Source organism: Bufo bufo, chromosome 2, assembly GCF_905171765.1.
Source record: "Bufo bufo chromosome 2, aBufBuf1.1, whole genome shotgun sequence".
NCBI lineage: Eukaryota > Metazoa > Chordata > Amphibia > Anura > Bufonidae > Bufo > Bufo bufo.
The window spans coordinates 206,582,926-206,596,037 of record NC_053390.1 but is presented as its reverse complement, the minus strand read 5'-3'; the positions used below and the strand labels follow the sequence as shown (position 1 = coordinate 206,596,037).

Here is a 13,112-nt window from a genome sequence, read left to right as displayed (position 1 = left end):
GTGAGTCCGAGGTTTTTTTTGCCAGAAGTTAGCAGAAATGGAAACTTTATTTATTTATTTATTTATTTATTTTCTCAGAAAGTGTCATTTTCCGCTAAAAAAAATTAAATCATACATGAACTCACCATGCCCCTCCGCGAATACTTTGGGGTGTCTTCTTTCTAAAATGGGGTCATTTGGGCGGTATTTATACTATCCTGGCATTCTAGCACCTCAAGAAACATGACAGGTGCTCAGAAAGTCGGAGCTGCTTCAAAATGCGGAAATTCACATTTTTGTACCATAGTGTGTAAACGCTATAATTTTTGCGCAAACCAATAAATATACACTTATTGGATTTTTTTTTAATCAAAGACATGTAGCACAATAAATTCTGACACAAACTTGTATAGAAATGTAATTATATTTGAACAATTTTACCAGAAAAAGTTAAAAATACTCATTTTTTGAGAAAATTGCGGTCTATTTTGATTAATATCAGAAAAACGAAAATTATCAGCAGCAATTAAATACCACCAAAAGAAAGCTGTATTTGTGAGAAGAAAAGGAGGTAAAATTCATTTGGGTGCCAAGTTGCATGACCGAGCAATAAACCGTTAAAGTTGTAAAGGGCCGATTTGTAAAAAAGGGCCTGGTCACTAGGGGGTATAAACCTGTGGTCTTTAAGTGGTTAATGAAGGTACTGTACAATGTGTTTTTTTCTCCATTCATTGATTCCCTATGGTCATACAGAGGTATCATGTGTCATGCTGTTTGACTTCAAAGCCATTTGATTTTTCTATGTAGTCATAATTAGAGATGAGCGAATCGAATCCCACGAAGTGGAATCCGATCCGAATTTCAGGAATTCTTCGATTCGCCTAGAAGCCGAATTTCCTCGTGCTTCATGTCAGTAAATCGATTAATCCTGAAATTCAAACTTACCATTTCCATTTGCGCGCGAAGGGCCGCCAGCCTCCATCTTGCTTGAAGATCTTGGCCGAAATACTGTGCGGCGCGAGATTACATCATCACGCCGGCCGCCGTGATGATGTAATCTCGCGCAGCACATGATTTCGGCCGAGATCTTCAAGCAAGATGGCGGCGGCCGGCCCGTCGCACGCAAATGGACGCGGTAAGTTTGATGTCATTTTTTTTCATGTTAATTTCACACTGTTTGTACACTCAGATGCCGCGATCATGTATGAACGTGGCATCTGAGGGGTACAATGACGGGGGCGGCGCTATGACAGCTCCCTGTCATTGCACCCACTACTTACAAAAAAATGCGCTTCATGGCGAAGTAATTCGTCACAAAGCTAATTTTTTGGTGAAATTCGTCGAATCAGCCGAATCAAATTTTTAAGATATTCACTCATCTCTAGTCATAATGTCTGTCCTCCTTAATTTAGGATGTATTCATGCCCAGTGAATCTAGCAGCTGAAGTTAGAGAGCCCTCTGCTTTTTTCACTCCTTCTGCTATTGTACATAAGATCAATGTTCTTCTGTATTGCCACAATTGCTTTTTGTACCTTAGGGCAAGTATATTGATAGAACTGTATGTACGAGAATGGACTAAAAGAAAGGGAGGTCAGAGGTGGGACAATAAGTGTGTAATTGAAGTGATTAAATATAAATAAGCAGCTAAGGCCTGGCCTGGATACCGAAGTGCATTGTTGCACAGAATCATCTAGGTTCTTTCCCTTTTAAATGTCAACAATCATTTTCATGCTTGCAGATCTTACTTAGACAGTGGAAATAATAGATGCTGAGGGCAAGCTAATGTTTCAGGTCAGGCTGAAAGATATTGCTGTACCTTTGTTTAATCCAATAGAAGGTACATTAGAAGTATTTAAAAATGGAATACAGTTGAGATCATGGCAGATATGGGGAATAAGTAAGTACATAATAACCATAAAGCACTGATAAATAGTATATATAATATAGAACAAAATATAAGGAACCAAGCAACATCCTACACATTAAGGTACGCGCAGGTCACTGTGCAGAAAATCTGCACACATTTCCGTGTGTATTTCTGTGGGTTTGTAAACCCAAACACACATAAAAACCCACAAATTCTAATAGCGGTTTTTAGTGCAGAGTTGATGCGGTTTTGCTGTAGATTTCACCCTTCAATGGAAAAGGGTGAAATCTGCAGCTAAAACGGCAAACATCTAAATCCATACAGCAGGTCAATTTCCGCAAAGTGTACATAAGATTTGTTTTTCAATCTCATACACTTTGCTGGTACTGCACAACGCTACGTTTTTTCCACTCAGCAATCTGCGACGAAAAACCATGCGTATACCTCTCTGTTTCCAGGTACCCTAAGGGGTTGTGTAGTGCTAAGATATTGATCATGTATCCTCAAGATAAGTTATCAATATCAGATTGGCGGGGATCTACCTACAGGCACCCACACTGATAAGCTGCTTTGAGGGGTAGCAATGCTCGTACAAGAGCTGCTTCCTCTTCTAATTTACATGGGTGTTGGCACTTTTATAGAGGCGGAGTAGTGTAATTACAACTGCTGGTCCCATTTAAAGGTAATGTGTCACCAAAATGTTTTCTGTCAGTTAAAACCAGATAGTAACACACATCATTTTCTTCTAATCTGATTTTATTTTGTGATTGCAGATTTTTTTATTCTATTTCCTGAACTTTATTATGGGGACGGCCATCTTGTCTGAGCTGTTCTTAACAGCATTTTCACAGCATTAAAAAATTGCTTTACGACAGCCCCATGGGTCATAAACACAAGGGTCAGGAGGGGACCCTATTGACTTCTATGGGAGAGTTTTCTAGGCACGCTCTGTGACCTGTGCGAAGGTCATTGTACAAGGGAAGAATAGATAAGCTTTGACAATCACCCCTTGTGATTGGTGGATCTGTCATTCTAATCATGCCTGTAATGATATCACCTCTGCGTATAGATAAGCAGGTAACTGCGGTAAAGTGATCTGTACAGACCAGGAAATGGTGCCTGTTATTATTCTAAGTGGCCAGTGGGAAAATTGCAGGATGTTATGTTTTTTTTTTTATATAGATATTGACATGGAAAATTTTAAATTCTTTAAAAATCCGTTTTAAACAATAGGTCATTTTCTGATGACACACTTTCTTTAAGTGAATGGGATGAGCAGTTGTAGTTACTGTGATGGCCACTACAAAGGAGACAGCACACAGATAATTTTGAATCAGAAGCAGCGCTGCTATCCCTTCAAGCAGCTAATCTATGGGGTGTCAGACTCTCGCCGATCTAATATTGATGACCTATCTTTATATCGCACTGCACGACCCCTTTAATGTGCTGGACTACAACAAAGCTTTCAGAACAATTTTTGTGTCGCCACAGTCCTTGAACGTAATGAAGCGAGGGTTTGCTTTTTGAAGGACAGGATAGGATCCAGTTTTTAGTGTTACCATTGGCTATATATTTTATATGTTCATAGATTTAATATTTTTTTGGAGGGGATTAAAAAAACCTGCTTCGCCATAGTTTTTATTTTTTACATCATGCACGGCACAGTATAAATAAGCTAACTTCATTCTATGGATCCTTACAATTACAACAGTACTAATATGTATTTTGTTATTGGTGAATTCCAAAATTTTTATAAATTGAATAAATTTGAAAATAAGGTGTTACAGAATATTTTTGAGGAGAGGGAGAAGACTTTTCTATATTTAGATAATTCATTTATTAAACCTAATTTTCCCTTTTTTGTTTCCATTGGGGACTTGTTCTAGTGCTTTACAGTCTGTCAGTGTTATATTGGCACGCAGCCTATTAGGCCACGCCTCCAGCATGGGAATTATAACTGGCAGATATTGATGGCAGACTCGGGAGTCTTTGTTAGGCTCAGGCTGCCATGTTTACCATCTGTACCCCATGTTTGCACTGCAAGGGTGGACTGGCTGACAAAGGGAGCCAACTCCCTCTTAGATGCTGTGGACCATCTAAAGAGTTAAATGGCAAAAATCAGACGTTCCTCTGATCTCCACCATTAGAGCTGGGCCACAGCTGCATATTATAGCTGTTACCCCACTCCTGATCACACAGCCACTCTTGCTGTGCCCACGTTGGTCAGCAGGATGAGTATGCTTGTCCTAATGTGGCAAATGTCTGCCGCTCAAGACGAGAATATTTGTCCTGCATCGTTAGCCAGTTATAATGTTGACAGCTGAAAAATATTGAGAATGATTATAACTTACAAAACTTATTCCCTTTTATGACAACTGACCACTAGTGCTTCAGGAAGTCCAGGTACTATTTTAGGGTCATTAAAACAGCATTGTGGAATGGAACAATTAGAAGACTAGATTACAGATTTCAGATGGCCTTTTTCTGAGTGACTTGGTGTTCATGAATGGTTGTGAAGCTTGTCGTTCCGGACCACAACACCGTAAATGAAACCAACAAATTGCTGATTAATCACTGCCTTGATCTGTCACCTGGTCTGGGCTTCTACTGATGGGATGCACACATAACTTTCCAAGTATTACCAATCTGTGCAGCTGACAATGACCAAATATATATTTAAAAGTCACAGTTATCTCGACAATAAGTGGTTGAAATCTGTTTCAAATGACACAGACCTTAAAAGTATTGTTACGTTAGCAGCCTGTGCCCACCACTGCCCTGCTACTTTGGGTAGGCATGGGTGCTGCTATACCCTGTGTCTTTCTCACTTCCAGATGTCTGGCAGCAGGCCAAGGTGTCCTGTGTGTCTATTGGATGAATTCTTCATTGAATCTTACCTTATTCTGCAGTATTGCAAGCAGGGGCCTTGCTAGGGTCTCAAAAGATCCAGGGCCCAAGCCCCAATGAATATGGCCCAGTTCTCTAAGTTGCCCTCCCCCACACACCGCATTTTGCTGTACTTGCTATACAGTAGCACATACCTGTCACATCCAGTGCCTCCAGGTGACGTCTCCTCCAATGTAGATCTTCTCTGTCATCATCTTCTCCATTTGGCCCTGACAACTTCTTTCAGCCGCGCCTTGTCTCTGCAGAGTGTGACACACAGACATCTTAACTTCCTCACATTTCTATCATCCTCCCCCAACCTGGAGTCCCCACAGTGTTATCCTGCTGCTCGCTGTGCTCCCCAATACCTCCAAATACTATCCTGAACAAAAATGTGTGCCCCCATAGTAATAGTGCTCCTCCTAGTCCCAGAGATAGTAATTCCCTGCTAGAATACCCCCATTAGTAATACTGCCCCCTACAACTGTTATAACGCTCCCCAAGAGTGCCCCTATTAGTAGAAGAGCCCTCCAGTAATAATAATACCCTCACAGAGCCCCCAGTAGAAATAAGGCCCCCTATGTCCCCCAGTGGTAATAAAGCTCTCTTCAGACCCCTTAGCAGTAATAAGGCCCCCCCCCATAGTGCTCTTAGTAGAAATAAGGCGGGTCTATAAGTCCTTCCTATAGAGCCCCCCGTAGTAATAAGAACGTGTGCTAATGTGCTAATCAACTTTGCTATATATGCTGTGCTGTTTGTCTCTCTCACTGCCTGAGCCAGGTTTATTTGTCTGCCCGTGTACTGACATCTGGTTGATTTCTGGATTCTGACCTTATGCTGTCTGACCTGACCCATGTTTGAACACCATACTGACCCTGAGCTGCCCGCTCTGACCTTGGCCTGTTACTTACTATGAGTTTTGCCTGATCACTCAGTGCCCTAAACTGGTGTATCTGACCCCAAATTTTCAACCAGACCAGGACTACTCCAGGAGGTAGGGGACTGGTGGCAAAGTCCAGAATTGGTGAATACCAAGGTTCTGTAAGGATAACACACTTAGTTTTAGCCCAAAGTCAAACCGGTTGGTTGACAAAGTGGTTCCACACCTACTGATGGTTACAAGTATGACCAGTTTTAATCCATCCCTGTCTGGGATTAAGTTCAGTCTAAATATTATAATATATAAGTGCATAAAATAAATAAATAATACATAAATTAATAAAATATTAATTGAATTCATAAAGCATTTATATTGATATGTGTAACTAAATGTAGAATAATACAAGATGGTAACTGGTCATTGTATAATGATTTTGTCAGCTGAAACAACAGTTTTTGGTTGCCAGAGATGCAGCAACTTTCTCCTCTTTCCCCATTGAAAACATGGCAACTGGGAAGTCAGGAGAGATAGCTGTTGCCCGAACACTATTTAAGGTGTATGGACACCTTAAGTTTGGGGGGTTTGTAAATTTGCATCTATGGTACAAACCTTCACTGGTCAAAAGAACAATAAACTAATAGACAAAACATTAGATAGCTATAAATTCAATAAAACACAAACACTTTCTAGGTAATCTGCTCTTATACTATTCATAGGTGATAGTGGAAGTGGATCTTTATACAGATCTTATCAATAACTTACTGTGGCATTCTTTACATTCAAAACAAAAATGACTCTTAATTGCTAATTTGTGAGTGATGATGTTTCAATTGCATCTGAGAAACAGACACGTATTTTACATTTAAAAACTATGTGGCACTGCAATGTATGTTGACTGGTAAATATTCCACTTGGCTTTGTAGACATGATGCTGGCTGGTCTGTACACCCAGCAAATCAGGGTGAGCGGCAAAGAAAAGAAGACCTAACTGATGAAGAGAAAGAAATTATCAACCGAGTTATAGCAAGAGCTTCCAAAATGGAGGAGATGGAGCAAGAACGAATTGGGTGAGACAAACTGTATTTGTGCACGTCATATGAATGCGATAGTTTTCCAGTGACAAGTGTTCTGGTTTAGAGGAACATAAATTTGAGTCATTCACAGCCTCTTAAAATGGAAAGCGCCTTCACTATGATTAGCACCACCAATGAGAGTGGTCACCTGAGAATAGAGGTGATAATGATAGTCGCTTGCTGAAAGTTCTCCTTAATATATATGGTATTCTTAGCCAGCATAATAAATCCAAGATTTGCATTAAAAAAATGAAGAGTAAACATAAGGAAAAAACTGTAGACAGCCTTTGGTGAGTTGACATAAAGCATAAACACACTGTCTTGCTTTTTAAGAATTAAATTTGTACCTATGACATTGCCTTCTCCTCGCCCTCCATTGAATAAGGCACATTACTTAAACACAGGATGGGAACACCCACTAAGAATTGAAATTGTACTTGTCGTTTCAGATAACTTTTCAGATTAAGCTGGCATATGTGTATACATGAGTGATAACTCTAAGGCCGAATGCACACGGATTCCTGTTGAGAGCAGGAGCGCACGGCATCATTGGTTGCTATGACGCCCTGCGCTTCATGCCGCCGCTGCACTACAGTAATACACTATATGAGTGTATTACTGTAGTGCAGCGGCGGCATGAAGCGCACTGCGTCATAGCAACCAATGCTCTCAACAGGAATCCAGACCGTGTTACCACAGACCGCACTCGGCCATGGAACACGGACGTGTGCATTCGGCCTTAATATGACCACTATATGACCTATATATGGCATTATTTAGCAGTTTTCTCCATTGCATGATGCATTTCTAATTCTCAGTTGTCTTTGAACTTGTGGGTGGAGACTAGCTGCTCCCCATATAATACACATGGAGACAGCAGATTGTGCTTCCTAACTCTCTGTCTCATTCAGAAGCACCATATAGGACATTATAGAGAACTATATTATAGAGCAGTATAGATGTGAATAAAGCACTTGGGTGAGATATAACGCTTACTGTTAGCTGTTGAATCTGCTGCACCCTGTCTTTCTCGTTCTGTCTACTTGTTTCTCTTTGTACATCCTCCCTCCTTCTCCACTCCTCTCCATGGACTTCTATAGGATGACGTCATCTGAATCCTCAGTGATAACAAGATGGATTTATCACAAATTTCAGATAGAATGTTCATTTAATAAAGGGCAGAAATAAAGAAAAAAGGAGAGCCTTATGTGCAGGACTGCGTAATGTAAATGAATAGTAGATCTCAGGTTATTATGCTCACCTGTTTTACACATAGGCTCAACAAATATTTCAGCGTCAAATTAAAGTTACCTGACTGCCTAACACTGATGACAGTGACGCTGTTTTTAATGGAGAATGAAAACTTGTATTAGCAGGAAAAAATGTATGGCCCTACTCTATATTATATCTGTCACCAAGAATGAAGACAATGTCTTGAAGTAAATGATAATTTACTTGGGCAGAAGAAGAGACTACTCATTTCTGGATTGGACAGGTCCCTTCATCATGTCAAATTAACTTCACATAATATAATAAACACATGGTTACATTTAAAAGGCAGTTGGCAGTAAAGGACGGTTTCCAGAGGTCAACGGTTAAATCACAAGTTGTATAAAAGTATCTAAAAGCACATAAAATTATATTTACTTCAGTTATTATCCTTGTTCCTTATAATAGTGCCCATATAGGACCCTACATTTTTACCTGCTAATCCAAATCACGTTTAATAAAGGAGGAAGAAGAAAATGGCTGATAACTGGAGAACAAGGCATTTTTCTTTAACAAGATAAATAAAATTAAAAAAAATTGTATTCGCCTGTACCATTGATTTATGCAAAGTTATGTTAAATGACAGTGATCATTTAAGACATCTGATATGCCCACTTGGATCCGGGTTTGGAGTAGAGTTCTTCCTTTGGTCCTATAGGGTGCTGTATGTGATATCACCAAAGGTGCACTCCATCTGTTTTCTTATGTATCTCTATATAGGATTCCAGGGGATTTCCTATTGTGGAGCGTTTATCATCGGGAGTAGTTAAAATATAAACTTTTATTCTGCCAGATTCTGCTTATGCATAAGGGCAGTGGAGGCAGAGATTCTCTGTGAGGTGCTCTCTGTATTGAGATACTTCCCAGACCTTCCTCTGTCCTCTAGTGACCGCTTTAGTGGTCTCCTGTTAGATGCTACTGCACAGGGGCTGTAGAGCAGAAGAGAGCACTCTAGTGAAAACCTGTCTCGATTACACTTAAGGAGCAGAATCTGGCAGAATAAAAGTTCATATTCATACTACTCCTGATGATAAAACCTCCACAAAATTTATGTTTGTACTCTTGTCCCCACCCCCATCCTAGTGCTGTCAGCAGCTTAGCATGGTCAGCTCAGCCTGTCACAATAAAAAATGCAGTTTGCAGACAGCATGTTATAGAACAGGGAGATCTGAACAGATTGATTTATATAGTTTTTGGTTAAAGATTCAGCTAAACTTGTATTTTATTATTTCTGAGTTCCGTAGTCAAGTGGGCAGTGCTATTCAGTGATTGACAGAGTTTGCTGTATCAGTGTGCATACATAAATAACTGTCAATCGCTGATAGGACTGCCCACATGGCTACTGATCTATGAAAGAACATAGAGATTTATATTTATAAAATACAAGTTATACCAATTTTTTTTCAACAAAACTATATATCAATCTGCTCATCTCCTCCTGCTCCTATAACCTGCTGCCTGCAGACAGGGCTGCCTTTTTTGGTGCCGGGATCTCTTTAAATGGTCACTCACTTTTCATACAGCTTTGCATAAAGCGATAGTACAAGCGACCACACAAAACTTTGTAATATGTCTGATCAGTGAGAAATGTCTAGTTCTCATGTTATCAGCTGTTTACCTCTCCCTATCCCCTTTCTAATTGCTTTTCCCTTTGAAAAATGTCTTAATCCTGTCTAAGATGGATCAGCTCCACAGAAGGATCATGCTACACATGTCAATGCAAGTCTATAGACAGGGGAGGGGGAGGCGTGAGCAGGAAGTAAATGAGATACACACAGACAAGCAGACTGCTAGAGCTACATGGACTGAGATATAAACTTCCTAAGTGCTTTATTCACAACGATACGGGTCAGTATCTCTCTGTAATATCCTCCATGATTCTGGGGCTGATTTTGAGTGATTCACAGAAAGTGAAGGTTAGGAAGCAGATTATCCTTCACTTTCTGTGTACAGTGGATTGCATCTGGTATCCACCCACCATGTCTCAGAGAAATGCAAACTAGACATTCAGTATGCACAGAGGAAAACTGCTAAAACTGCCAGATACAAGTGACATAATGACCAGAAATAGTGTTGTTCCTCATGTATACACACTGTACTATTCATTAATGCAAAATTTGTTGAAAGGTTAGTGATGTTTAAAGCACAGGAAAATAGCGCTCATCTTCTGACTACTTTTTCTGACAAGACTGATATGATTTATTTTATTGTCAGATCATATTTTTAATCTTAAAGAGGACCTTTCACTAGTTTAAAAACTAAAAAACTAACTATATCAGTGGGCAGAGCGGCGCCCAGGGGTCCCCCTGCACTTACTAGTATGTCTGGGCGCCGCTCCCAGGCTATGAGCTGTGCGCTACGATTGGCTAGCGCTGCAGCAAGGGACAACCCTAATACAAAAACTCCGCCCAGTACAACAGAGGGAGCTGCAGACACCGGAGCCTATACCGGGCAAACGGAGCGGCGCCCAGACAAACTAGTAAGTGCAGGGGGACCCCTGGGCGCCGCTCCGCCCACTGATATAGTTCGTTTTTAGTTTTTAAACTAGTGAAAGGTCCTCTTTAACTCCAGTTCTAGCATGTGTAAATTATTATGCCATACAGTTTATGTTTGTAAGCAGATGGTTGGACCTTGCATGGTAACTTTATTTCTGAAATTGAAAGTGTTTTAGCACCGCTTTCCATTCACAGTTTTGTAAGTTAATAGGGACTTACTGGAACTCCTTTTGAATGGCATGCAGTGCTAAAGTGGTTTTATTGATACTTATCATATCAGAATGTGATGGTACGGCACATAACTTGAGGTTGATGAGGGTTAAAACATGTCTACATATGTTGTCATAAATCTGCCATTCTGATATAACAACCTTCTGTAAGCACATCTAGCCAGTATATTCTGTGTTCTTATGAATATTTAATGTATGGCTATAGGTGTAACATGATATATGCTTAGAAAGAAGTCTAGCAAACTGAACAGCATTGCTACGTTTGTGTGTGACACGCCAATCTATACTAAGATATAAATGGTTTCTCCTAGCGGAAAAACTAATCCTAAATAAGGAAACGTGTCTTTATGCTATGAAATCTATCGAGTCTCCCAGATCCTCTGTTTCTGTCTATATTCTGTAAATATCTTGTACTGGTTCAGTACATATGGAGGTTTTAACCTTTCATATTCCGGTTGGTCTGTGTGGGCATAATTGGGAAGGTACTTGTTACTTATTATCTCTTTGACAAGCAGAATAAATTAGAATGATATAGCTGCTGTGGCTTTCCAATCATACAGACAGATGAAATTATTTCAAGACAACTAAGGCAAACAATGAATTCTAAAATTACTGATGGGTAGGGATGATAACGCCTCATTTTGCATATTTATAAGAGTTTAGATTATAATCTACAAATGCTCATGTTAAAACACTAGTGTATTAATTGGTGCAATCAGATATATCTGCCCCCATACAATATAATTTTTTTTTACAAAAAGATACTATAGAGTATATTTTTTATCTATCTATCTATCTATCTATCTATCTATCTATCTATCTATAGTGTATATAGCGCCTAAAAGTATTCATACCTCTTGAACTTTTCCAAATTTTTTCCACATTTCCAATCTGGAAAGAGGGGCATTTGTATTCAGCACCCCCTGAGTCAATACTTTGTAGGACCACTTTTCACTGCAATTACAGATGCAAGTCTTTTGGGGTATGTCTCTACCAGCGTTGCACATCTAAAGGCTAAAATTTTTGCCCATTCTTCTTTGCAAAATAGCTGGAACTCAGTCAGACTGGATAGAGAGCTTCTGTGAACAGCAATTTTCAAGTCTTTCCACAGATTCTTAATGGGATTTAGGTCTGAACTTTGACTGGACCTTTCTTATACATGAATATGCTTTGATCGAATCTATTCTATTGTAGCTCTGGCTGCATGTTTAGGGTCGTCCTGCTGGAGGATAAACCTCTGCCCCATTCTTAAGTCTTCTGCAACCTCTAATACTTGTTCATTGGGTGATCCTATTGTTCTGCCGACACGGGAAATAATCATTCCTGTGCAGGAGATCATGGTGCATAAACAATGGTGACAAGATATCGCAGAATCATTCAATTGTCCCCATACAGTGGAGGTGATTGCTGCATGTAAATGCAGCCCCCATTCCCGCTGATGATCTGACAGTGATCGGGGGCGTGTGCTTTGTTCTCGATCATTTGTCAGAAAATCTGTCCATGTAAAGGGCCCTTTAGTCCTTCTATCCAAATATATCTGTCTAAAATTATTGAGTTATTTGTGACATGGGCTGGATGGCATCCTGTGCAGAAAATTCTGTTGATACCAACCGCCATACTTCTCCTGAGAGACCATGTGGTTCCTAAATAATGCAATCATGTGGTGTACAAATAGACTAGATAGTTGTCTGAACTACACCTGACTGTCAAATTAATAAACTAGATATTAAAGTCAGACAAGTAGTACATTAGGCCTTATGTCAAGGACAAATCTAGATTCCCCTCCAAATGAGGGAAAAGGAGAGAAAAGGGAGCGCACAATAGGGTAGTATGTTTAACCAAATAAATTAGTACAGTGAGAAATATCCAAACTCACCTTGTAGAGTTGTGCTTAAGTAGGCACAACTCTACTGTAGACTTAGTAGAGATAAGGTCTTTTTGCCAGGACTGCAGCCGCAGATTGTTTGTTCTTTTGGATGGGATGTCCAATCCCCCAAAAAGGAATTTTCAGTAGAGAAAGAAAAAGTTTCTGCTTCGGCGCGAAATCACTGGAGAAGACGGTCTTAATGCAATAGATCTTCTGGTTTTAATAGAACGCAATCTCCCCAATCTCCATGTTGTGCCATTCCTGTATTATTCCTGCTAGAAGTCTACAAATAAATTGCCAGCAGTCTGCAGTAAATGTACTGCTGGATGTCACCAGTAGTGGGTGTGCCTGACTCTGTCCAATCAGTTCTGCTGGTGTCAGATTGTACAGGGACACCCCCCCACCCCCCTCTACTAGTAACACCCAATGTACCTTTTCTGCAAGTGCTGGCAATTAAGTCATAACTTCTAGTAGAAATAGTAAAGCAATGGCACAACATAAAGTTATAAGAGCAGATGCTCCAGAACTGTCACGTGAGGAATGTAAGCAGCTACTACAAAGGACA

General features: G+C 40.0%; 1 protein-coding gene across 1 annotated transcript in view; it reads left to right on the top strand.

Moving 5' to 3' along the window:
* RPH3A (rabphilin 3A) overlaps nt 1-13,112 on the top strand; it is a 278,685-nt gene that overhangs the window by 160,599 nt on the left and 104,974 nt on the right. The window contains exon 3 of the mRNA XM_040419660.1: nt 6,537-6,680. Coding sequence (XP_040275594.1) covers nt 6,537-6,680 — 144 coding nt within the window. The remainder of the gene's footprint in view (nt 1-6,536; nt 6,681-13,112) is intronic.